General features: G+C 40.2%; 1 protein-coding gene across 5 annotated transcripts in view; it reads left to right on the plus strand.

The window, feature by feature from the left end:
* LOC122876750 (protein unc-13 homolog C) overlaps positions 1 to 27,449 on the plus strand; it is a 108,389-nt gene that overhangs the window by 40,403 nt on the left and 40,537 nt on the right. For all 5 annotated transcript variants that reach the window (XM_044197420.1, XM_044197430.1, XM_044197459.1 and 2 more), the window contains 8 exons: positions 790 to 905; positions 1,237 to 1,400; positions 5,462 to 5,618; positions 6,068 to 6,136; positions 12,945 to 13,034; positions 14,141 to 14,269; positions 21,638 to 21,771; positions 24,196 to 24,281. In XM_044197420.1, the coding sequence (XP_044053355.1) occupies positions 790 to 905; positions 1,237 to 1,400; positions 5,462 to 5,618; positions 6,068 to 6,136; positions 12,945 to 13,034; positions 14,141 to 14,269; positions 21,638 to 21,771; positions 24,196 to 24,281 (945 nt within the window). The remainder of the gene's footprint in view (positions 1 to 789; positions 906 to 1,236; positions 1,401 to 5,461; positions 5,619 to 6,067; positions 6,137 to 12,944; positions 13,035 to 14,140; positions 14,270 to 21,637; positions 21,772 to 24,195; positions 24,282 to 27,449) is intronic.

Genomic DNA, 27,449 nt, shown 5'->3' on the forward strand with positions numbered 1-27,449 from the left:
ATTTGTGTTTCCAGTGTCTTTAAAGTCTGTAACAAACCACAGCAGCTGTGGAGTCGTTAGCTTTCAGACCAGTCAGGAATGTGTATGCCTGCATCTTTGTGTCTGTGTGTGTAGCTGTATGTGACATATAGTACATGTGTAGTATGTGTGTTAATATTTGCTTGCGCAGAATCAACTCCACATCTCCAAACCTACAGCCCATCATAGCCAGTGATAATGTTAATGCAAATGTTTTCTCATACATTAAAAGTGCATGGCTGAGTGTAGATATGATGTCATTCATGTTTTACAGGACATGAGGTCACGCCATTAAGATGGTGTCATTAATGTCTTTTGTTTTTAATTTTGTAGTGTTTATATGTCATTCTGTTATGGTGTAGTCAAGGACAGATTCCTACCGAAGAGGACAATAATGTTGTGTAATGTATTGAATTGTACATTCTTTCACTGACTGAGGTCAATCCTTATGTGCTTGAGCTTTTCTCTTTTGTACTGAATAGAATAAATCTTCTTAATAATAATTTTTTTTTAAATTAGGTCTTTCAGCTAGTCTTCCTAGTGCATAGTAACTGTACTGTATCATCCAGGATAAAGAAAATGCTACTGTATGTTTTGTAATAGAGATTGTGGAGTTTAAAAAGTGAGCAAAAATGTTACTTTACTATTATAATTTCTGTGGATTTAGGAAGGTTAGCCAACATGTGCCTACCTAGGATGTGGCTTGTAATTGGTAGTTACTTTTCAGTTCATTTCCAGTTATGACTAATCCAGCTGGGTTGTGTGTTACAGATAAAAGGACTGACAAGTCTGCAGTATCCGGTGCCATCAGACTCAAGATCAGCGTGGAGATGAAAGGGGAGGAGAACGTGGTTCCCCCTCACGGCCAGTACACATGTTTACATGAGGTAACCATCATAATGTGATTCAGCATTAGGCAAAATTAGTTCTCACTCAAGTCCAATCATCATCTTTGGGGAGCTAAGCATTAAGTTTGCAAAGACAGTTACTAAAGAAAAAATAATTTGTTGTGATTACATTGGAAAGCAAACTAACAGGATTTTTCAACAATGAATAGTCACAGCATTGCAAAAAAGGTCTTGAAGATGTCTCCAGCTGTGATAAAGGTCTTCATTTGCTGGCGCACATCACACAATGAAACGTCTCTTTTATTACTTGTTGTGACACTGTGCTCCATCACCGCAACCTGTTCTGTCTTATCTTTCGTGCCACTCACAGAACCTGTTCCACTACCTGACCGAGGTGAAGAACAACGGGGTAGTGAAGATCCCGCAGGTGAAAGGGGACGAGGCATGGAAGGTCTACTTTGACGACGTGTCTCAGGAGATAGTGGATGAGTTCGCCATGAGATATGGAGTGGAGTCCATCTATCAGGCTATGACGTTAGTACCACCCTGATCTATGGCCTTTTACCTCACCAATCTGTCATTGTCTCATTCAGCAGAGTGGAGGAGACAAGGAGAAGAGAGAAGGAGAGCAGAAGGAGAAGAGGAGTAGTAATGATGTCTCCTCAGCAGAATCAGAGTTTGGAGGACTATCGAGCTCCTAAGTTTGATTGATTATTTGCTGGTCTCCTGGAAAAACTCCCAACTTGCCTTGGTTACATTGATCATGGACACACATAAACTTGTCTTGTTTCCCTCTCTCCCTGTCTCTCTGATCCTCTCTGATGTGACCCTGTCTCTCCATAAATGTCTCACACACACAAACACAGAGGCACATGCAAAGACACACCACCTGAAACATTAAAATCATTGAATATTGATCAAGGTCATGCAATGCCATGTTATACTGTGCAGTGTTGATGTAATGGTTACCACTGCATAAGTCTGCATTGTGCATCTAACCTATTTATCTTCAAGTGCACTAGTGGCCGCTATAGCTTTGTTTTTGTCGTTATACAGCAGACATTGATGGACAGTTTTACTTAGTCCTGCACACCTCACTTGGTGCAATGTTTCCCCTACCCAAAAATATTCTGCATATATTATTTCTTCCTTTCAAAACTCTTTCTGGTACATGCTGTATAAACTGTGTTGATTGAAAGTTTGACAGAATACTGCATTTACAATATTTCACCATTGTTCACCACCAGACAAACAGGATATGAGCAGTTGTGGATGTGTAGTCATTCAATTTGAGCTTTAAACTGATGTTAACTAAGCTGGTCATGCATTACTACTGCAATAGCACTCTTTTGAAAAGTCATTTTTAAATTGTATTTTGTTACTGTTATTTGGAAGTAATTTCAGACACCATCTACATCTTCCATCTGCTCCGGTCTGAGCTCCCTTCAGGGTTATTTAAAGGGGGAAATAAACAGATACAGATACAGTAGCTTTGCCTTACACCCCTTATCTCTTGTTAATTGTTTGCTTATAACTTCTATTGCATTTAAGTAATTCAGTGAGTAATTATGAGTTAATGAGTATCTGCAGCATCACCACATTGTGATTTCAGTCTGAGCTGCTGTTTGAAAATCTCAAATTGCATCACCAAACTGCACCTTTTAAGGTCTCCTTCTCTTGCAGAATACGGTTGTTGGGCAGTCCCAGTAGCTGACTATGTAATTAGTTGCTGCCTTAGTAAATCAGACTCTAATTACACACAGATTGTGTTGGCAAATTGAATGAAAGGCACAGCTCACATTTGTGCCTTCATGTCCAGACATCTGGCCACATGCTTCCCTGAGATGAAGCAACAATGACAAATTGTGTTGCTTTTATGGTCTTGACATCATTTGCTAAAAAATGTAAAAAAAAACATAGCAACATAAAATATTCTTGCAATGGGTGTTTTGATGGCTTGTAGCAAAATGAGACCAATGGTTCGTTCAGCAGGTCTTTGGATGACTAGTTAGTACACTGTACCCTGTTTCTGATTTTTAGATTTTAGATTAGGCCCCAAGCATGTTTGATCCATCACCCCCCTACTCTCCCACTTTTCTGATACCAGTGATCATGACTCAGCCTCATATAACCCACAGCAGGTCCTTTATTTACCCTCCTCTGCTGCCCCTGTAGGGCAAACATGTCATTGGGTTTCTGGGTTTTGCTGGGTTATTTAAATGCAGACAAGTGAAGCAGTAAGTGGCCGTATTACCATTTTTTTCATGTGGAGTTAATGCTTTAGACTTGAACCTTGTTTAAGCTTGGCGTTTCTCATATCTGAGCTTATTATGCTTCATCAGGAATTTATGAAAGGCCCTACCTTCCTGTTTTCTTCATCATAGAACCTTGACTTCCAGTCACTCCTGACATGATGGCTGCATAAATCACAGCAGCTGTGAAGACTCACTCTCCCTCCTGTGCCCCCCACAACAACCCCCAACATACCCCTTCCTCATGTTCGTTTTTTCTCCATCTCACTCTATCACCGCTCCCTCACCTCCAACCCCCCTGTTTCTCATCATCTTTTTCTCATTTCTCCCAGCTATCTGAGACTGTAAAGTGATATGTGAGTGTGAGCGTCTCATCCGCTGGTAAAAACCAAGGCAGGGTAACACTAGGCGAAGCAACGTCTTCCTCTTGAAAATTGGCTCAGGACATCCAGCTCTAAAAGCACCATGGGAATTCAGCGGATGCTATCATCACTCTCTTTGCATCACTCCCTTTGCTCGCCTAACCCCAAGCGCTCCTGGGTAATTTGGAGGCTGAAAGCAGAGTAATTAAATAGGCCTCCCGATGAGAACATGTTTGTGTTCCTATTTGTGAGTTTGTGTGCGAGTGTGTGTGTGTGTGTGTGTGTGTGTGTGTGTGTGTGTGTGTGCATGGGCTGCACTCAGGAGGGGGAGTAAATCTGTAATCATTACTCCACATAACTCGGTGCCTTTTCTAACACTCAATTTATGAAGCAATGACTTACTGTGCAAGATGTTCTTAGTTTCAAAATCTCTCTACTCCAAGCTCAACATCCAGGTTCAAGATACTTATGGTCACCTCTAACATGCTGATTTCACAAATGTCCCTTAATATTATACACACACACACACACATATATATATATATGTATGTATGTATATACAACCACTAATTTCTGTCTACAGCATGTGACTAATATCAATTATGTGTAACGTAAACTCAAACTATATTTATAAAGCTCAGCCTACTTTTTCTGACTCTGACTCTCAGGTATCTTTACTTTAAAAAGCGTCTGATGAATCCAGATGTTTGTTTGCTATGGGGGACGCCGGAGGCTGAAAAAGAAGCCCTCGCGTATATTATTGTCTGTTGCATTAAAGTAAACATACAGATTATTGCACATATATTTTTTATATGTGGTATACTATCTATAATAACATGATCCTTTATGTGCTGTATAGATGGCAGCCAGTCTCGATGTTTACTAATAGGTATCAGTGAATTATAACATATAAGGTGTTCCACATGGCTTGTGAAGCAGCAGTATGATGTGTTAAAAGGAGCATATGTTCTTCACTCAGGCAGAGATCCCTGCTCAAACCAGGCCTTTCAGGCTCCAGCACTTAATTACTGCTGGGTAGTGCTGTTGCAGATGTGTATCTGTGTGTGTAGGGAAGCAGAGAGAGAGAGAGATCATCACAAATCTGAAGTTGCAATACATGTGCCTCTCGCATTGTGTGTAGTTTAAAGTTCAGGGAGTTAAAAAGGCGCTGGAGACAGGAGAAAAGGAAACAATATTTATTTAAACAGAAGACATCAAGTTTGCAACAGTAAAAGGCTCCTGCTTCAGTCCCTCCCCTGGGAAAGAACCCTGCATTGTATTGAGATCTAGTTTATACTGGGTTGACATATGTGGATTCACCTCAGTGGAAAACACATTAGCAAATGCACATACTGTGCTTAAGTTTGTCTCTGTGGTATTTGTTACAGAATGAAACAAACAAGTAAGTTTAATGGTACACAGAAACATTTAAATTTCTCTCTTTTGTTTCTCTAGATGTGATTATATCACAGCCCCCACAGGATCCCTTGATTTATTATCAAAATTTACTTGCTCCATCTATTACTTTGCAGCCTTATGTCCTTAATAGTATAGGTTATACAGCTGTTATTTATGACATTAAAAACATGTTCTCTCTTCAGCAGTCAGAAGAAACACTGTACTGTAGTATGTCTGCTCACTTTTTGTTTTTTACCGTTGTTACTGTAGTTCAAAGCAATGGATAGAATGAAATAGGCTATGGGATATTTTTTAGCTAGTTTTCTTAACTCTGAACTACGTTTTTTTTCCAGTGCTGTATAACTTTGTGGATTTTGAGGATTACTGAAGAGCATGTCAATTACTTGATCATTTTCTCTGTCTGGAATTGTCTAGTTGATGTGGTGGTCTCAGACTGTTTAATGTTTTTTCATATGATTGTCCATTGATCCTTGGTGGAGAAAATATCTCAGTGTTGCCCAAAAATGGCACAGCACTGCCCCTTGTGCTACGTAGAATAATAGCTGTTTTTACTCCCCTGCAGGCACTTTTCCTGTCTGTCCGCCAAATACATGTGTCCTGGTGTTCCAGCAGTGATGAGCAACCTGCTTGCTAATATTAATGCCTACTTCGCCCACACCACCACCACCACCACAACCACTGCCTCCGCTTCTGACCGATTTGCTGCCTCTAACTTTGGGGTAAGTGCACCTATTATAGTCTGACATCTGCAGACATTACAGCAGTGATATAGTAATATAGTGCTAAACGAAAATGTGGGTTATCTATGGTCCAGTTAGCCTTAAGTAACATCTACTGCTATCTTATAGTCTGACATTGAACCCTTGACATCACTACTTTTTGTTTGAGTTATTTGTCTAAAGCAAATTGTGCACTTGAAATCAACAAAATCTCAGAGGTTGCCAGTGCTTTCCGAACTTTTAATAAGCTAATGTTTTAAGGTATCAAATAATATTTCCAGGCAGTAAGCCGAGTCTGGCAATATATCTAAACTACTAAATTTTGTTCCAGGAACTAAAAATGAATCACTGCAAGCCATAGCAATGTGCAGAGTGTTGTAAATTTTTAGACACGATGCTTTGGGTGTGGTGGCTCTCTGAAGTGAATTATGGAATTCTCATCTTGACAGAGGGAGAAATTTGTCAAATTACTGGACCAGCTGCATAACTCACTAAGGATCGACCTCTCTAAATATCGGGTATGTATGAGCTTACATTTTCATGTGGTGTGCTTGTTGCCTGAAATCATGTTCATGTCTGTCTCTGTGACTTTTGTCACTTCAAAAGAAGGATAATTTTTACAATTTGCTGTTAAAATTCACCTCAAGTCCACATTAATATTATGTAGACAGACGTGGACATTGGTGGTTAAGCTGCAGTAGCCAAAGTCAGAGGCTTCATCATTAAAGGTGGGGTATGTGATTCTAGGGAAATCCAATACCATGACAAATACCATGATATAGAGCAAACAACGACACAGCAAGTAATGTAACTAACGTTAGCTAGGTTGTTGGTTAGCAAACTGTCCAAACAGTTGCTGCTGCGAAGCTAACAGCCAGCGAGTGCAAGCCAGCAAACCAGCTCCAGACAGCGATACACACAACTCTCCTGCTGCTATAGCTAACATCACAACAACAGCATATCTTGGCAAACTAGAAAGTAAGCTGAATGTCTGTGGGCAAGTCATTTAATGTTACCTAACACACAAATCATGGCTGGAATTGTGTGGCCTGGTCTAAGCCACTTTGTTTATTTCCCATTTACAGAGCCAGGGCTGTGTACAAACACCAGATTTTTTTCAGTGCACACACTGAACGGACAGCTAGTGGACCATGAGGAGATATTGAATTTGACAAAAAGACCAGTGTTGGATTAGAATCGCATACCCCACCTTTAACTGCTAGCTACTTAACATAGCTACATATATATAGCAGCAAAAACCTAGTTGGTGCAGAGAGGGGAGTGTAGAGAGGGAGGGACAGCTAAACTCTATAAGCTCCTGCTGGAATGAGGCAAGAAGGCCCATAGGAATAGCCAGTAGCTGGTAACTATACATATTCATTAGGGATATTTATTAATGACCACATTTTTTGTAAAATATGGCAAATGACATTAAATACTTATAGTTACTTGTGCAAGCTAATGCAATCATATAAAACAGCGCTGTAAATGTTACTGTCAGACATGCTTTGTGGTAACAAATCTGTGGTACAGTTATAAGTCTTAGTGACAGCGTTGAATTTTCTGGTTGACCTGTTACATCTATACTGTGTATGTGTTTGATGTAAACTGCTGCCTGTCACCATTTCATGCCTCAGTAGGCTACATGTCTTTGTCCACAAAGAGATTAATATTTTGTATAAAATGACTTACATGTAGTAAACTAAATTATAAAAAAAAACAAAACCCACACAGACTGTTTACCTGCATGCAACCAAAGCCCGCTCAAATGTGATTGATCAATACTACTTGAACTACAATCAGACTACAAACAGACTACAAACGGTAACCAGAACACTTCCGACACCGAAATCATGTCTTTTGCCTACAGATTCTGCATTCTTATGCAGACATCTGTTTATAGAGATTAACCCTGCCCTATCCAAACTATATGATAAAAGGTCCCAATCAAACATTAGTTTAGATTAAACAACCCAAAAAAAGGCAAAGTGAAGAAACTGGAATCTGTCAATCAGAAATTCATCTCTGACTGCCAGAGATCGGCCAGCTGCAGGTCACTAAAGGTGCCGATATTCTACTCAGGCAGATTGAAATCCTGACAACAATCCCAGGAGAGCTAATCCTGTGAGACACCACACCCCACTACAAACACACACTCATTTGCCTGACCCTGTACACGCACATGTACATCCATACACATGCGCTCACATGCAGGTACATCATACAAATGTGCACAGAGCTGTGGACATGCACACAGGTCCAACCAAAAACACTTCTCTCTGTCTCTTTTTCTTACTAACACATGCACAGACACACAAACCCACTCTCTAGCACCCAAATGTGCAGACATCCACCCTGCTGTTTGACTGCGACTGCTCACTGACTCACACACAGGTATGCACCTGAGCAGCCACACACACACATCTCCACACTTCTTCCCAGCTGGTGGCATTACGTAGTGAACTGTAACTGGAATATGACCCTTTCGCCTTTAACGTGACACAAAAGGCAATGTGTCGTTGAGTGGGTGATTGCTTTAGTTCCCCTGTTCTTTGCCACGGCTCGCTGTGTGAAGCCACATGTGATTACAGAGACACACCCTGATCCCGCTGTCTGCCTTCAAAGGGAAAAAAAGAGAGGATGAGAGAAGGACAGCAAGTAGATAGCAAGAAAGAAAGCGAGAGAGAGAGGACTTGAGGGAGACAGAGAATGAAGTTGCAAATAGTGAGGGAGGGATAAAGAGGATTTTGAAAGAAAGAGAGGTGGATGAAACATGTAGACAGAGTGAATTGGGGGAGATGGGATTCGGACAAACAGGGACAGAGTTGGAGGGAAAGAGAGATGGATTTGGAAAGAGAGGAGAGGAGAAACAGATGAAGAATGAAAGGAGGCATGGCGGGTGGGCGACAGAGGAGAGGGAGGGTTAAGTGAAGGAGAGATGGCCTCTTTTATTTTCCAATGGCCTGGCTGTCTGACGATGTCACGTTCACTGAGAGCAGTCACAGAATATCACATCGGCTTCACCTGCCAGCACTGCCCTGCTGCTCTCTTGTCAAGCCTGCCACAGACCAGTGGTTCCCGCGCACACACACACACACATTCACGCACAGTTCATACTCCTCTATTCATTCTCTCACTTTCTCCAGCCGCCCCACAGAGCCGGCCTGCCACTATTGGACAGTAATAAGATTCAGATCTGGCTACCCCGCCTGTTCACCGTATGGATTTCCCTATAATGACATTCTGAGGGAGATTGAGTTTGCTTTTGTAAAACTGAGGGCTTGAATCAGCAGAGAGGGAGCCGGGGTGCAGCTGCCACTCTATATTTTGCTACATATGCATTTCTTCCCTTTAAACTTTATTCTAACAGCTCTGATACACAGTGACACCTTGTATAGCCAGTCTGTCCCAACTGGGATTTGCAGGTTTCTCTGGGTCGAACATAAAATCTCAGTATTCAGAGCATGCTACGAGGGATTTGGGCTGTTGGCTTAGTTTGGACAGTTTGATGTAAAGTGATGTTTGTTCAGTAAGCACCCCTGGGAGCTGTGCACTATTCTTTTAAAATGGAACTCTGTGCGGTATTACATTGGGCCTTTAGAGAAAATGTTACTTAATGCAAACATTTGTTGCTTTCTACGGTGCACTAGTTCCTGCTCTCTCCTCCACTAAAAAGAGTAACAGAGAGAGTAAAATAGTTGTTCCATACTGTACCTGTAGCTCTCTACAATGTGATTGTGTCATATTCAGTAAGACTGAGGTGTTAATGGAGCTGATAAAAAAAAGCATCACATTAACAAAAATTATACTTCTGGGATAATATCCACAAGGTTGCTCTTTAGCACTGGCTACATATACTTCACAGTCTGCTACAGAAGCATACAACCAGCCTCTGTCATGCTCACATGACACAAATATAATTTTCTAGTGTCTCGAGTCAAAAAAATGTTTACAGAACAAATAGTTGCAAGTATTTGGGATAATCTTTGCAGAGCAAAACCTTCATAATCCAGAGCTAGCCCTTTGAAATTTACGACAGACAATGCAAAAAGCCAAGCATAAGAGACAAACTAGTATCATCTTTCACAGAGTGCAGAAGATAAGACACCTCTGTGCCAACTCTGATTGGGGGGGGGTTATGAAAGGTATTGAAAGGGCATAAAACTCAAAGTCACAAATGTATGAAGCTCTGCTCCTAAACTAACAAGAAGGACACACTGATATTCATTGTTCATAACCATGCATGTATATATACACGGTTGTACAACATAATGTTGCATTATATCTAAACCTCAGTCCATATACAGCTAAAATGTATACCCATTAAGTATACTATTTATACCATATAACTTCAATAGACACACAAAACCACACATACTCTGTGGCATATGCCTTCATGTGCAGGGTGACCAGTGCAGTGTTCCTGTGGCAGTTTAAGGTCCAGTGCCCATCAGTGCATGACTGCTTTTGATCTTTTTCCACATGATTACCTGCACTCGCTCCACTTGTTGCCTAGTGTTTGACCAGGAACTCTTTTAGTCATTATGCTGCCTCTCTAATCTGCAAAGAGCATAATAAACAACTTTCAACCCAATGTTTCATCACATAAAGAGACATATTACTCGTTAAATGTTAAAATACAGTGATATTCATACATGGTAATTAATGGTACCTCATTCATGGTAGAGTTAAATGCATTAAATGAGAAGAAGCTGCATCAGAAAGACACATAACCTGGAATCATCATCAAACAGTTCAGCTGAGTAATTAAAAAATGATGGTCAAGTCAAAGAAAAAAGTCATTTGCTTGTGTTTGTATTTATATATATGCTGACCTTTTATTTATATTGATGATAGGCAGTCACTGCTTTTGAGTTTTGCTCTCAGTGTAGGCACTGGCCCAACATAATATTCAATGTAGACTAGAAGGAAGACAAAGAACTAAAAGCTCATCAGCATCACTCACTCTTTGTCCCATCTCATAATGGACTTTCTGTCATCTTTGGAAGGCAGTGCTGATGTTGTCTCTACTTTTGGCTCAGAGATGGATGCTTTGCTTTTTTAGTATGCTTGCCTGCTTCTGGGCAATAAATCTGTTTCTCTTCCCTTTGTTTTTCTGCTGATGAAGTTGGAGTTTCTCATTTCTGGTCTTTGTGTAGTTAGACATAGTGGCTGTCAGAGGTCTGTCACTGTTTTTAGAAACACTGAACGTTGAGTTGAATTTTTGTATGTTGGTTAGCAATAGTAAGAAGGTGAAGTAAAATTCAGTTTCTTGTGTTTTGTAAGCAATGCTTTACTGGTTCACAGGTACATGCTGTTTTTAAGCTATGAAAGCATCCCAAACTTGGTTTCCCTCCCTGAAGCTGTGATTATAATTTAGCCAACTCCCATTCAGTTGCTCCTTGCTTTTCACAGATGTAGTTAATAATGAATGCATTTTTGTGCACCCTTGCCATCTGCAATCAAACCAGGTTGTCAAATATCAAATTAGATTGATAGCTGAGATCATAACATTTTGTACGTAAACATTTGGTTTTTGTGAGGAAGCCACTTACCTCCTCTGCAGCAACCATAATGAGTGTCAGTGAGCACTTGACTTTACTTGATTTCAATCACTATAATTACACGACTAGATTACCTTTTGATGTCAGAGAACCCACTAATTAACAGATTTAAAATGCTACACTGTGAAGCATTTTTTCCATTTAAATGTATAGAATATGATAAAAGATTTTATTGTGTTTGCAATTTGAACGAATCATTAATTTCAAAACCAAGTAGACTCAATGGATCGGAGTTCCACTATCACTGAAAGGCAGACTGCTAGTTGTGAAAATTGCACAGTTTTTATGTGCAATTTCAGCTCTTTTATGGGTAATTTTCTTCTCCTAGATAAAGGTGTTACTGCCTCTGTTGGAAAAGTAAGAAAGTTTGACATTACTTGAGGAATGCAGGGACGTTAGTGGATTAGCTATCATTATTTTTTAGAATGACTTTTTAGCAATGAAATCACATTGCAGTCTTCATTGCTTTCACTCTAAAACTGATGCAATTCCTACACCCAAAATAAACAAATAAAACACATTTTGAACTGTTGTTATAACTGTTTAAGCACAGTGATTTCAGGAGGTGTATAGATGGCAACATTCAAGGTTACAGTGGAAGTTATATAATTCATGTTTGAAAGGGAACGATGGTTTTACTTGTGTCTGAAAGCGGTTATTGGAAGAAAAATTTCAGTGTCAGCAGAGAAAGAAAGGGTAGTGACTGATGGCTAAATACAATCTTTCAGATAGAAAACAAATGATGAAATACTAATATAACTATATCGTTCATGTAAAAGGCACTGATGCAAACTGCATTTTGTCTTAGGCAAAAAAAACCCCAGCTCAAACTGATTTTCTTTTTTTCCCCATCAGCAGCCAAATATAGTTTAACTGGTCCTAATTTGCTTGTGCAGGATGTGTGTCAAGCTTGTTCGCCTGGAGGCTGTTTAGTTTATCTTTATTGGGGACTACACTTTCACCTCTAAACTAGAATGCTCCTATTAATCATGAATCTAGAAAAATAAAAACTCTTAACTCTCAGTGGACCGCTGACTGTCTGTAAAGCATTAAAAGACCATCCACATCCACTATTTCTTTCCACTATGTTGGATGTTTTTGAGACCAGTTTCCAGGTTGTGTTAAACAATTATTCTTGAAAACTCCACTGTCTGTTTTGTGTTTTTTGCTTTTTCTTTGAAAACTGGTCATCTTGAATCATTTATCAACCCAATAAAACCTCTATGCTGCTCACGTCCAAAAGATGTCAGGCAAGCTTTGCTTCTGCTGATCGGCTTTCTATCTGATCTCAGATAGACCTCTCCTGTGCTTGTGCTGTCAAGCCTACAGGCCGCTGTGAAGATTTGGCTCTATTTCCTGAATTTCTGTTGTTCATTTATCGACAGGTAGAGGAGGGATAGAAAACAGGCAGAATTTGAGGCAAAGCACTGAGAGAGTCGGAGAAGTAGGATAATGTATGGGGCAGTGATGCCTTTCCTCAGGGCTGTCAGGGCTTTATATGCTCCCCGTCACGGTGCTCTGCAGTGCCTGATGACTTCATGGCCCCGAAATAGAGGTTTTCATCAGCAGAGACCTCCCTTGTCCACTAAATGATTAGACAGACAGTCATTTCGTTATGATTGCTGGGCGTTCCTCTGTAATCAATTTCAATGTTTTGGCCTAAGCAATGTGATGTAGTGGGTGGGGGTGTGTGACGTTAAAAGGCTGCTATCAACAAGATTTCCTCTCTCCTCATGTTATTTTCCTCTCTCTCTTACTCCAGGATAATTTCCCTGCAGGCAACCCAGAGCGTCTTCAAGATCTGAAGTCCACTGTTGATCTGCTGACCAGCATCACCTTCTTCAGGATGAAGGTAGCTTTTGTGTATGCGTGTGTGAGAGAGTGCGTAGGTTGTATGGGCAGGGTACAATTTGAAGGCTGATGGGGGGAGCATGAAACTCGAATTAAGAAAAAATTGAAAGAAACATAAACATTGTAATAAATGATGATGGAGCACAATGTTAACTAACCTTTGTAGATGTCTAAAATATGTGTATTTATTTATAACCTTTTATCACAGAAGTGTTGTGCCCTTGACTGAGTGACTGAGACACCTTCAGTACTGATCATGGCTGTAAACTCTCCCAACATTCAATTATAAACATAAACTCAGATTGATTTTAGGCACGTTTCATTTAGGTGAAATCTATTCAAACTCATAATTCCTGAAAACCAGTCCCTCTCAACACCACTGACCATTCAAATCCAAATGATTTATTGTTGCATTTAATTGCAGGTTGATGCAATGGGGTTGTGTTTGTGTAATGTGTGTTGACCTGCATACTACAGTAAGCCTCTATGTTTAAAATGCTCCCAGCGCTGTCTTGTTTCCTCTCCCTCCCTCTCCCCAACAGTATGCCATGTCTTGACTCGTCTTCCGCTATATGAAAAGCTCGACTCCAGTCAGCTCTCTTTTGGCGGGAGTGGTGGTGTAGTCCTGGACCACTGAGGCATAGCTAAGATGGCAGCTGTGAGCAAAGGAATGAAAACTGTCACTTTAGGTTATCAAAGCTTTCACTCTGTGCCATGTCCATGCTGAGCTTCACTGGTGTATACACACCGCTGCTCACACACAGGAGCTACAGTGTTACTATACGATATACTGCACACACACCTAAATGCCAGTCTGGCCACATGTCAATTATGATATACATAATAGATGTAAGAAGGTTGCAATTTTTTCCACAAGGAAGTGATATCCATGGATTAATATTTCAAACATGTAATATGATATGTTATCACTCAACTGATGGATGGTACTGTACATAGAAATGCATTTAAGACACAGTGACTCAGTCATTGATTTGGGTTGCTAACATCATATACAGTTTTTATATAGTATAAATTGCTATGAGAGCTGGGAGAACACCTAACCCTGAAAGCATACATTTTATCATTTGTGTATTTGTGTGTGTGCAGGTACAAGAGCTCCAGAGTCCACCAAGAGCCAGTATGGTGGTGAAGGACTGCGTGAAAGCGTGTCTGGACTCCACATACAAATACATTTTTGATAACTGTCATGAATTGTACAACCAACTCCTCGACCAGGTAAACATCTTTCAGATTCTTTTGACTATCACTACTAACCAATCTTTTCAGCTCATTAAAGTCAGGCCTCTACTGCTGCACAGGTACACATATAGATTCTCTACAACAGCTCTGCAAACTCATGCCATGCACAAAGTGAATAACTTCTAAATCTTGAGATCTCTGTATTCCTCACATTACATCTTGAAGATGTGGTGACGCACACACTAAACAATGTGTCACTTCAACACTTAATGACTTCTCACTTGGATTTAGTTCTCATGTGTCTTGAAACCCTAAAGTCTCAAATCATACACAAACAGGATTTAGCTAAAATACAGGTTGAGCAAGAAGAGTCACTGTACTACAGTTGTGCGTGCATTCATTTGTGTCAAAAAGATCAAGAAGGTGCCAGGTTATAAGGTGTGGAGAGTTAAGAGTCTAATTAAAATAAGGCCTGCTGCATTGATAATTGGCTCGTTGGTCAGTCAAACCCTTGACCCAATCACTTTCTCCTCTGCCTCCTTCCTAAATACACTGGCAATCAGAAGAAGAACAGGGAGGCAAACTCTGCTTTGAGGGTTTTGCCTTTTATGTCTGGTTTCTTGTCTTGAAGAATGATGTGTTTTGTTAGTTGGTCGAAATCCTGTCCAAGAGCTTATCACTCATCTTGAGGCACTTTTTACCTTAAAAAACATTGCCTGGTCTGTGGCTGAATCAACCAGCGTTTGTACATCTTACAGCAAATGCTGAAAAAGCTGAATATTAATGCAAACTGCAATGGTAAAAATGCATTTGTTTGCCCCTGTTTTAATATGGGACTTGTCTGCCACCTGTTTTGGTGGCTTTAGTGTTCTTTTGTTTCTTCCATTATTCCCTGGGCTTACCATAACCCAGCCCACTACTGGCCCATTCAGAGCAAACAAACACTCAACAAAACATTATAAAAAAAAATTCTAACAAGAGGATCCTATTTTTATGGATAGTACACACAGGTTAATGGCAAGCAGACTAATAAAATCTAGGCCTACGTGTTTATTGTTATTGTAGAGGTTCTTAATATTTTCTGCATTTCTGAATCTTGATTTGATGAGTAAACACAGTGTGAGCAAAAGCTGCTAAACTTTAATGAGAGTGACTCACAGCTAAGCTGCTCTGCTGATTCATGTAATCACATTTAATTTACAAACTAGCTACTCAATATCTGGTAATTAGCCAGGCAGATAGGCAACACTAACTAGATAACTGGCACTTAATGGAGTCTTTATAAACTTACTGCCTGCACCATAGCAAAAAGTAAGTTGTTTAAGCTTGGTGACGTAGCTTGCTTAAATTCAAGTAGAAAAATCTTCCTTTAATTACTGGTAGTTTTTAAAAAGTCATTTATATCGAATACACTTCAGGGAAACTCCTAAATCACTTGTTGGAAACTTAGGTAAACATACTCTGCACCCCCTCTTTCACCTCATGCCTTTATCACGTATCACCTTCAGCCTGTCATAAAGCTGACATCACGCCTTCCCTTTCAGCTTTGGTGTGCTTTGTGTTGATGCGTGACAATATAAATTCAACCCAGCATGGCTTGAAATCAGTAGGCTGTATATCATGATTGACATTTACCTGACAATAAAAATGTACACCGTGTTTATTACAAACTTTGCATGAAGGACTTCAACCTCCTAAGAAAGAGAGAGTCGGTGGTGAAGAGCCATATAAAAGCAGCCAAATCACCATCTCATCTGTTTAGGGCTCTTTTAGCTCTAAAGTGTCCAGATGGATAATGTATGAGCAATACACAAAATAAGTTTCAAAGTGGACAATATACATAAACTGGCATGAAAGTATGCTGCCATACTGCCTCCTCATGTAAGAATGTATCACTATCATGCCATGAGCAGCTGGAAGAATGTTCTCATAATAAGAACTCACAGACTCAGTTAATTGCATTTCAAAAAAAACAGCATCACCCAGTCCTAAGTTAGGGTTTGCTTTTCCGAACACATGAAGATTTCCATGTGCTAGTTTACTTGCTTTGGCCTCGCTTGAGTAAATAATCAGGCAACAGTCAGCTCCGCCTGATTACTTTACGGTTTACTTCCCAAGGAGAATGGCCACCACACCACAGAAGATAATGTCTTTTAAGATAATGGGTGCAGTCCGCTCAAAAGTTGAATAATAAGCTTCCTTTGTTTAAACAGCCTGAGGGGTTGTAAGCAATTACCAAACCGGAGAGATAGACACTTTCGCTAATTACATCTTCGTCCACCGCAGCTTTACAACTGACAGCCTCTGCATCAACGTTTCCTCCGCGGCAGAAGAAAGACATCAGCTTCACCCCAAAGCAAATCTCACTGTGACTATAAATTATTATGTTCACATACACTAGGTAGCCTTTGACTCAGTGGATAGAACATTACAGACCCCAATTCTCCAGTTGCTAACAGTGACTGAGTGCGGCGACACAAGAGCTGACATGGTGGCCAGGCAGGCAGTGAAGTATCCCAGTCACAACGAGGCATCTTGCATAACATAACAACAAAGCTCTCTGTTTCTGCCTGGGCGTAAAATGACTGCGGGGAGGAGGGGCAGGGGGAATCTAGTTTAACAGTTTCTTAAATCCTGGCAGGAAAGGGAGGATTTTGAAAAGCAAGACGAAGGGGAAATAGAAAGAGGGCAAAGGAATCATGGAAAAGGGAAAAAGGAAAAACAACCATAAGTTTCTGGCTCATCTGCTGTGAAGGAATGTGGAATGGCAATGATGGCGCACAGACCAGAAATGCCTGGTAACATGCACATGCATCTATGAAATGCACATATATATGCACACATGCGTATGCATTATGTAAATATTAATGCATAAGTAGACAAATGAATAGAAGCAATCTGGATTTGAGGCGTGAGGTTGGTGATCATTGACATGCGTGCACAGGCAGGGATCACTGTGCCTGCCATGGAGGAGCTAGAAGGCTAGCAATTCAAATTGATTTGATAAGTATCTTTCTCACTGACATCATCACATATTTGCCAACAATACCCAAATGGTCGATTTAACAGTGTTTGAAGAAGATGTTGTTTGTTTTCAGAATGTGTGACTTTGAGTGAATTTTTCCATACATACAATATGTACATATACAAACTATTTTCACTGTGCCTTAAAATGCATTGCAACAGCTTCAGTTCCACCCACGGCTCTTTCTCTTGGGAATTTGATCACATTCTCAGAGAACATCCTTCAATCAGAGATTCTGTAATTTGTGTCACATTGTGAGAATTGATGATGAGCCAGTTGTATGCTAATGCTGATTTCTCCCACGCAGGGACTGAAAGTGCTAAACAATAAACATAAACCACTAGCTACCCTCTAGAGGAGTGATACGCTGCTATGAATATTTTTGCTAGTGCCCCCTACCACCCCGTGCACTGAAAGTGAGAAACTACACTGTGCTCTTTTTTCAGTACAGTATTCACCTCCTAGCGGAACTGAGAGTGAAGCCCATGGGTGTGTTGTTAACTGTAAAAAGACAGCAGGCTACTTAATCACCTTTAACAATGTGTTTGTACCTACTTGAGGTGAATACAGATGAGCAAAGGGAGTCTACACTACATTTTAGTGGGATGCATACTGCATCCAATATAGAAGGGATGACAACCTTCAGTGTCCTTCATACATGCATACAGCTATGCATGCGCGCGCGCGCACGCACGCACACGCACACACACACAAAGATACACGCACAGACAGGTTTTGCATAGCTGACTCACCTCCTGCAGAGATATTTGTTTCATTATTCATGCCTCCAATTTAACAGAAATTTACCTTTCTGCATGTAGTTGCATATCTCCCCCTGATGGCCCTGGCCTCTCATACTGTACCGGGCCATACCTTTTTCTTTGAAGTAAGCATCACCATTCTAATTTCATATTATTTATTTCTTACAGTTATGATCTAAACTGATAAATTCCTCATTTTCTTTTCACTGGTAATCAGTTGTTAACCTCTCGATATTTTGAATTTCATGATTAATGGACCAAGCAAATCTGTCTTTGGAGCTGCTTGCCTTAATTTATGATCACACTGACCAGTGCTGTTTTACTTCTCAGCCATTCTTCTCCAGTTCTAGTAGCGCATACTGTAGATGATTTACTCTTCTGGGAACATATGAACCCAGGTTAACATGCTTCCAGTTTAAATTGCAAGTCCTAACACAGTCTTTGAGTTAAGATTATGTTACATATAAAGCTCAGACTGCCTCCACATTGGAAACCAGTGCATTTTTCATGTCTTGCTACATAGCAAAGTGAGTAAGTGAGTATGCAAATTTGAATTTTATGAGCCTTTAAACAATATGATGCCTGCGATGAAGCCTCCTGTAAAATGCGTAGTAATCTGTTTTCATGACCATGGTACATAAGATGATAGACTTAATATTTGCAGCCCAAAATCCAAATGATTAAAGTAGTGAACCCTGGGTTGACACGATCGACTGTCACAGAATCAGCTGTAAGCTCTGTCTGTGTTACTTGTTCCAGTGAAATTAAATTCTGTAGCTCCTCCAGCTGCAATGTCTTCAAGACATGCCACAGCATTACATTACATCACCAGATATTTAAGAATCAACGTCATCAGACACAAGTTGATTATTGTAGGAATTGATAATATTCTAAGGATTGTATTGATGATGAATGGACTCATGTTGCATTTCCATTTCCCCAGCTCTCACTATGTCTCCTCTGTGTGCTGCACCAAAGTCAATATGCTTAAGGTTGTTATATAATTCAACCTACATTATTAAATAACTGATTTGAACATGTTTCATTTTTAACACAATTTTCTTTTCATCCAAAATGCATTTTGCTTTAGTCAGAGTTATATAAACAAATGTGAGAATGTGTATTGCATCCTCTTGGGCGGGTATGTCCACATAGTCCACAGTCATAGGTTATATTTGTCATTGTCAGTGTGCATAAGCGTGGGAGTGTTTGTATGTAATCATGTCTGTGTATGAAACGGATCTGTCAGTATGGCTGAGTTTGTTCCAGTATTCTCTGTGGGCTCTGTTTTCTGTGTGCGTGCCCTTGTTCGTTTTCTGTGGAACCAGTTCATGGCAGAATGAAAGACTATGACAGTTACTTACTGACTGGGGATCAGTGTGGTTACACTCAGTGTGGGGTGAACAGATGGTAGAGTCAATGAGAGGTTTTAGATTCAACACCTTTCAACCTGGGACAGCCACAGAGATTTCTGCAACACACTTTGATGCACACCCACATCTACATAAACAGGTTACTGGAGGGTGAAAATGCTTTTAAAACTTGTAAAGTTGTAATCCTTAGGATTTCAGAAGTGCAGTTTAATACTACAGGTCCCAGAATTCTGTGTGCAGCAAACACTTGTTTAGCAGCAACTTTGTCAGGAATACAACAGAAGAACAACCGGTGTTTCTGTTTCCAATGCAGCCAAACAAACTTGAGGTCAGTCAGTCAATACTCCTTTTTCCATCATGCTATGCGCAACTGCAATCTGATTTGCGCATGGCGCAACTAGTTTTTCATGCAACAGCAGGGCATAGTAACAGTAGTTGGTAACCTTACTGAGAAGTTGGAGGTGTGCAGCCTGCAGCTCTTCATCTAGCAGCTCACTGTGGCTGCTCTTTCTTTCTTGTTCTGTTACTTCCTGCAATATTTGTCAAAGACATGCCGCAAATGACCATGTCTTGTTTTGTGGACAAGACAAATACAGTGTTTCCTGTGACTGCTTCCCAATAAAAGCCGCCCTTTATTGATAACTAGCTGCAGTGGGAAAGTTTTCAGTTCAAAAAAGGTTCAGTTTGCATTAGCAATACATTAGCAGAACAGTAAACAGTGATACTGATATCGATGAAATAAAATTACATTACAGTAGTGCTGGATTACATACATGCCTAATTTTTTTCCTGTGACTCACTTGTGCATGTGAAGGTAATTTGAATTCCACAGGGCAATGGCGGACTCCGCCACCAATGATATTATACTCTGTTATATACTATGCTATATTCAGTTCACGGTATGTAAAGACATTATTGCTAGGGCCATGATTCTCACTGTAATGCACTCAAATACTGTCATAACACAAATGTCAGTAATGCGCCATCGAAAGACTCTGACCTGTTGATAATTCCTGAACAACTGCAGCTAGTGCTGGTTTATACAGGGCAGGTACAACGGCCTGACTAAAATGCAAATGCACATATAAGACACATTGTAGCAGGGCTCAAGCACTTTGACCATATGCTTAAATTCTGTATTCTCTATGACCCATAGACTGTATATATAGACCGAGTATGGTTGCATATCTGCAGCGATAAATACTCCTATATCATTAGTTATTGATTTGGCACGATCCGAATCTGCAGTGAGAGGCTGCCTGAATGCTGTGGGGTGAAGGACTCACCTTCCAGTCTGTTTTTGTCTTGTTCCGCTAATCAACACATTCGGCTGATGCCGTCATAAATTACATGTTTGAAGTGTTTCCACAGACATACCCGACTTCAGTTGAACAATGTCGGCATACGGTTTGACACTCACAGTTACCCATCGTAACTAACCGGGAAACTGTAATCCCATACAGTGGATCTAAATGTCACAGGAGGATCCTCTAGCTCTGTGTTTGCCATTCGGAGGCAGCGACACTACAGGGGCTTGACTAACAGCTAGCATGTAGCTAGCTGACTAGCATGCTGTCTAGCAGCTGTAGCAACTCTAAAACTCTAGAATTTCTGTTCCGTGTGTGCGAGTAGTTGACATAAATACACTATTTTGACAGTAATAGTTTGGGTCACAGGGCGTACCGATCCGAGGAAGTCGCATACTGAACCCAACGTCCTGTACCAAACGGTTCTGGACAAATACACGTACCGCTTACACCCGTAATTATTGCTAAAAAAATGCTGACCATAAATAGAATCAAAAATTGGCTTTGATTTCATGAAAATCTTAAGGTTTGTAATATTTAGAGTCTGGTTTTGGATGATCTAGGCTCAGATTAAATCCGGTAACCAGGCCTCATTTTACGTTTTTCAATTGTTCGGTTTTGTTGTCCTCATACTGTGAACATGTGCCATAGTACTAACTTCCTGTTCCTTACTTCTTGTTCGAGAAAGAGAGAGAGAGAGAGTTCAGTTTCAATAAATTGCAAATATAGTATCAATTGCATAGTAAATGTCATGTCAAGATGATATTATGACATGCAGTACAGAATGTAAATGCATTTAAAAGTCTGTTACGTACATCAACCGTCTTTGTTTGAGTTTCTCTTTGTGATTCCAGGCAAAAAATCATCATTACTGCTTCACCCTCACACACACTCAAACTGTCTTCTGACTCTCACCATCCTAATTTCCTTCTCTGTAGAGCCGGAAGCAGGACATTCCCCGTGAGGAGCAGGGTCCGTCAATAAAGAATCTGGATTTCTGGCCAAAACTCATCACTCTCATGGTGTCTGTAATCGATGAGGACCGGACGGCTTACACCCCAGTCATTAACCAGTATGTACTTCTTTATTATACTGCTTTTTACCAAGAAATGTGATCAAAGTGTACTTAATTGGTTGGTATGCCAGCTTTTGCAGTAAGCAATTAGATATTCTCATTACACATGTATTGTTGAACATTGTGTGAACATTATGATATTTGCATGTAACCATAATTCGCGAGTGTATTCTCCATTTTAATTATGAAGTATAAATGACCATACTGAAAACACACTTAACAAGCCAAGAGAGGCTGAGTTTTCAGTGCATGCTCTAAAGCTTCATGCTGTATGGTTTATGCCTAACCAATGGACATAAATGTGGTTGACTTGAAATGTACAATAATTTTTGCAGGTTCAAGGAAGTGTTATATATGGAAATACTGTAAAAAAACAAACAAACAAAAAACAAACAAACTAGCTGATAAGTAATTGTTTAGGTCTTTAATAATGCCAATGCTGATTAAAAATGTACTCATTTGTTCAATTTTTATATTATTTTTTACTGTATTTATTTATTTATTTGGCATAATTAAGACCAATTTGGGCTTCATTATTCATCACACAGGTTTAAATAGATGAGGGAGAGAGAGACCCATCTTAACGTATCAACTCATATTAATACAATTTTTGTTTTGTCAGTGAATGTGAGGGAAAACAAAAAAATCTCCTCGCACATCAGCTCCTCTAAATTTGAAAAATGTATTTACTGATTGTGGAGACATGAATGAGCGCAGTGTTGCGCAAGAAGTCTGTGAGGCTGCCAGAGAAGCCAGGAGTAATAAATGATTTTTTTGTATAGTGAGCCATAGTATGGATGGATAAAAGAGGAATGCAGTGTTGCTGAATTATATAACAGATGAGAGAAAAAAGGGATAGAGGGCTGGTTGTGGTGGTGGTGTCGTGGGAGGTGCAGGACCTTTTATGTTTGCGTCCTTCCAATGGTTTGGTTAGTAAAATCAAATAAATTACACGACCTGAAGAAAATGGAGTGTAGCTCCCTCTTAGAAGAAATAAGATTAAGCATATTTTTCTCTTTCTGTCTCGCTCTTACATATCCTCTCATACTCTTGCCTCCCCCTTTTCCTTTTCTCCTTCCTCTTGCTGATTTACGATGCTTATTAAGACTCTGTTTATGCCCTGAGCTTTCTCTCCTACACTGTCTAATGATAGATTTGCAATATTCATGCCCATTTCCTCCACATTCCCCTGGTCAAGTTCCAGAGTGACAGCCATGGCGGCGCTTTTTCACGATAAACCCAGGAGTGGACTTGTTGCCTTTAAATAATAGGAGCTGCTGCCAGAGGGAAAAATGTAGCTCTGTATTGAGAATATTTACGTGGGAATCTAGCCTAGAAATTTTTGAGTCAATAGACTGATCTATTGAATTTATTTTATGATTGGAAATATAAAATTGGATGCTGCAGTTGTTTTTAAAGTGTAAAGGAAAAGCTTTAGAGATTATTTCCTGAAATACTAGAAGTAGATTGTAAACCATCTACAGGCATGCACAGTAGCTGCAGATGTTACATTCATTTTTGCCATGAAGAGTTTTCATTGTCTGCCTTGCCTACAGTTCACCATGTAGGTGCATGACGAGACCGAAGAAGAAGCCGAGGTTGAGAGAAAGATTCTGAGAGCGATAGAGATGAAAGAGGGAGCAATTGTTTCTGGGATTCTTGTTTTTTTTTTCTCCAGTTGCCACTGGGAGCTCAAATCCGCCTTCTAGTCTCAGTGTTTGTTCCTCTGCTCCATAAAAGGATGTGCCGAAGGTTGGGGAGGGAAGAGGAAAGTGTGTATGTGTGTGTGTGTGTGTGTGTGTGTGTGCAGGATTGGGCATTGGTTCCTTCCGGAGTGTCGTGGCTGAGCAGATGATCACTGTTTCAATAGAAATCGTCAGACAGATGTGTTTCTTGTTGTAAACAGGGCGGTCAAAAGTAAAACATTTCCTGATAAATTGAACTTTCTCAGGCCAAGGCCCCGTCATCTATAAATGTCCTCCCATCACTGTCTTAAGATACGGATAATTAAACCATTGATATCACACATTCAAGCTTTGACTGAAAATCTATAGGCATTCAAAATAGCAGATTACTGGCCAAATAGGCTTCCACCTTCTCTCTCTCTCTCTCTCTCTCTCTCTCTCTCTCTCTCTCTCTCTCTCTCTCTCTCTCTCTCTCTCTCTCCTTTGCTGTGTCATTTCCTCCTGCATTTTTTCTCATCTTTAAGTGCTGTGCATGCATCACCATTCTGCCCCAATTCAACCAGGTCTGGAAATGACGGAGGATTATTAGATTATGAGATTCACCAACCATGGCTTCTTGCACATCTGTTAAGTCGTTTGTTAGAGATTCAGGCTGGGCCAAACCATCAGGCCACCCAGTCGAGCGTGTCACTATACGGAAATGAGTCTGATTGGATTTCCGTTTCAATTCCACCAGGTTTCCACAGGAGCTGAATGCGGGCAAGATCAGCGCTGAGATCACGTGGAACCTCTTTGCCCTGGATATGAAGTATGCAATGGAAGGTCAGTAATGCTGATGATCAGACAATGATCTCTTGCTTGAGGGCATAGAGATAATTTGAAATAGAGATAAAGATAAATTATATAAAATGATTGAGTGTTGGTGAAGAATAATAGGTTACACTTTATAACAAGGTACACAACATCCTGAGTAGTTACCACTGAATGAGCAACTACTTGTTAGCTATTCACTAAATTAGCAGTTAGGTATAATTTGTTTCTCTATACTTCCTGTGTAACTACTCGGTAATAAGTGTTACTGTGTTATACCTCTTTGTATCTGAGTGCTGTTTATTTGGCTGGTGTCACAGTGTTGTTTATCAGCTCTGTCTGGCTGTGGTCAGCTCTACTGCCTATCTAGATTACACTTGCCTGATTTCACTCAGTTGATCATTATAGAGAAACTGGAACTTCTTTTAATCCAGATAAACAATTGACCAATGGCATAATCATGGTGTGTTTGCGTGTGTGTGTTCCTGTATTGTGGTACCTATGTGGTCCAATTGTTTTCACAAGCAATATTGGATGAGAGGACAACCTCTAAAGTATAGACAGTTTACATATTATTTATGAGACATTTATGATTTAAAGTGATTTACAATTCAGTATTTGAGTTACGGCATGTAGGGATGAAAGCAGAAATGTGTGTCTCAAACTTAAACCCATGACTAGTGGGCAGCTTTTTGAACCATTACCTTCAGTAGGCAGTCATAGGTAGGTAGTAATGAGTCAAACAGTTTGTTAAATCTTATCCCCAAAACTGACCATAATTGTGGATATACAGCAGCCCTTACGAACTGGTTGCACTACTATTTTTTGGTGTGGCCTAATAAACACAGTATTGAACTGATTATATTACACTGTATAATCAATCAACTTCTTCCACTTCATCACTAATTACTCAAGAGTGTAAATTCGTCATTCCATAGCAGCCATTTTGTGCCTATGCAGTAAAAATGTAATTCACATTTAGTATTCTTGTTATCTTCAATAGTTTAGTATATACTTTGTCAATGCGAGTAAGACTTTTTCCAAAGACAGCAGAGACTCACAGAGATCAAGCAATAAATCTCAGATCTGCTCTGCTGGCAGGAAGACAGATGTGCCTTGTTTTAACGTGGGTTTTGACTTCAATCCCCACCCGCTCTCTCTCCAGCTCACCCCCCAAAAGGCAGCAAATGCCTCCTGGAGGTTATTGCGCTAGCTCTTTTTCAGGTTTGAGGCTTCTGGATCAAATCCCCAGGATATCAGGATATGTGATGGGGAGGCAGAATGCAGAAGGAAGTTGTGAATGAATGTTAAAATGGCTGTGTGTGCGTGTGTGTGTGTGTTTGCACTTAAGGACTCAGCAGGGTATCACCCTGGGTTATGACTTTGTGTGAATCTTTGCTCTGAAGTTGTACTTAGCTAAAGTTTGCCACAATCATGTCTTTTAAAAGCTATGAGGCGTTTTACGCTTCATTACCCAGAAATCATGCAATATGACATTAGTACACAGCACACACTATGCTCATCATGGTTATCAAATTCTTCTCGCTTTTGTGATCAATTTATGTCAAAGTCAGACTTTCTCTGTTTGTTTGCTGCTGTGTAGGACATGATTTTGCATTTGACTTGGGTGGAGAAGATTACCATTCCCAACACCATTTTGGAAATTAGAGCAAATTTATTGCACCTCATATAAGGGATTATATGGTATCAGCCATAGCCCCACTATAACATTTAGGTTGATGCAACAGTGTCTTTTTATACATAAGTTTGCCTGCTCCAAGTTGAACCTGTGAACCACTTCTATGTTAAACTAGGCATGATATTTGCTACTTTAATGATGACAGAAGAGGTAGAGAGGGAGAGGTAAGAGAGCTGGGATCTGATTGAGATCAAAGTTTGGGAATACGCTTTAGATTATGTGTAGGAGAAAAGGCAGAGAAGCACCAAAAGAGCTTATTGGTGATTTATCCTCATCTACACAGCACATACCCGCTGCTTTCTCCATGCTCAGCTATCTTGAGTTGCTATGGCAACCAGGTGCCAAATGAAGGCTCTGCAAACCTATATGCACACACGTGCATAAAGGAAGCATATACAGTAGATTCTGTGCATACAATATTATGTTATATATGAGATGGTTTTACATGTGATCTGCTTTTTGGATCCAGAATATGTATGGACTATATGCATATGAATGTTCCCATGCATCAGATTTTAATGATACATTCGTAGATTCATAGGTGTGTCTGCACAGGTGGAACTGTATTTCTGTGGTGACATAATGAGCAGCTATAAAGCAGCAAGAAGATGTCTGGATTATGTAAACCGAGATTGACATTAAATCACTAATCCTAACCTTCACAATTCCATTTGAATAATTCACAATCTTCTTTTCCTTTCGGCTGTTCACACTCTAACATACTTCTCTGCCACTCCAGACTTCCTCATACAATACCACAGCTCCTCTCTCGGCACCCTGTCATACACTTTCTCTAAATCTACGAAGACACAATGCAACTCCCTATGACCTTCTCTGTACTTCTCCATCAGCATCCTCAAAGCAAATACTGCATCTGTTGTACTCTTTCTAGGCATGAAACCATATTGTTGCTCACAAATGCTCACCTCTGCCCTTAGCCTAGCTTCCACTACTCTTTCCCACAACTTCATTGTATGGCTCATCAGCTTTATTCCTCTGTAGTTGCCACAGCTCTGCACATCTCCCTTGTTCTTAAAAATTGGCACCAGTACACTTCTCCTCCATTCCTCGGGCATCCTCTCACTCTCCAAGATCTTGTTAAACAAACTAGTCAGAAACTCTACTGCCACCTCTCCTAGACACTTCCATACCTCCATACCTCATCAGGACCAACTGCCTTTCCACGCTTCATCCTCTTCAAAGTCCTCCTCACTTCACTCCTGCTAATCTTGCTACTTCCTGCTCCACACCAGTCACTTCTTCTACTCTTCGTTCCCTTTCATTTTCCTCATTCATCAACTCTTCAAAGTACTCCTTCCATCTTCCCATCACACTCCTGGCACCTGTCAATACATTTTCATCCTTATCTTTAATCACCCTAACCTGCTGCACATCCTTCCCATCTCTATCTCTTTGTCTGGCCAACCTGTACAAATCCACCTCTCCCTCTTTAGTGCCCAACCTAGCATACAAGTCCTCAT

This window comes from Siniperca chuatsi, linkage group LG1, assembly GCF_020085105.1.
Source record: "Siniperca chuatsi isolate FFG_IHB_CAS linkage group LG1, ASM2008510v1, whole genome shotgun sequence".
In the NCBI taxonomy this organism is placed as follows: Eukaryota; Metazoa; Chordata; class Actinopteri; order Centrarchiformes; family Sinipercidae; genus Siniperca; species Siniperca chuatsi.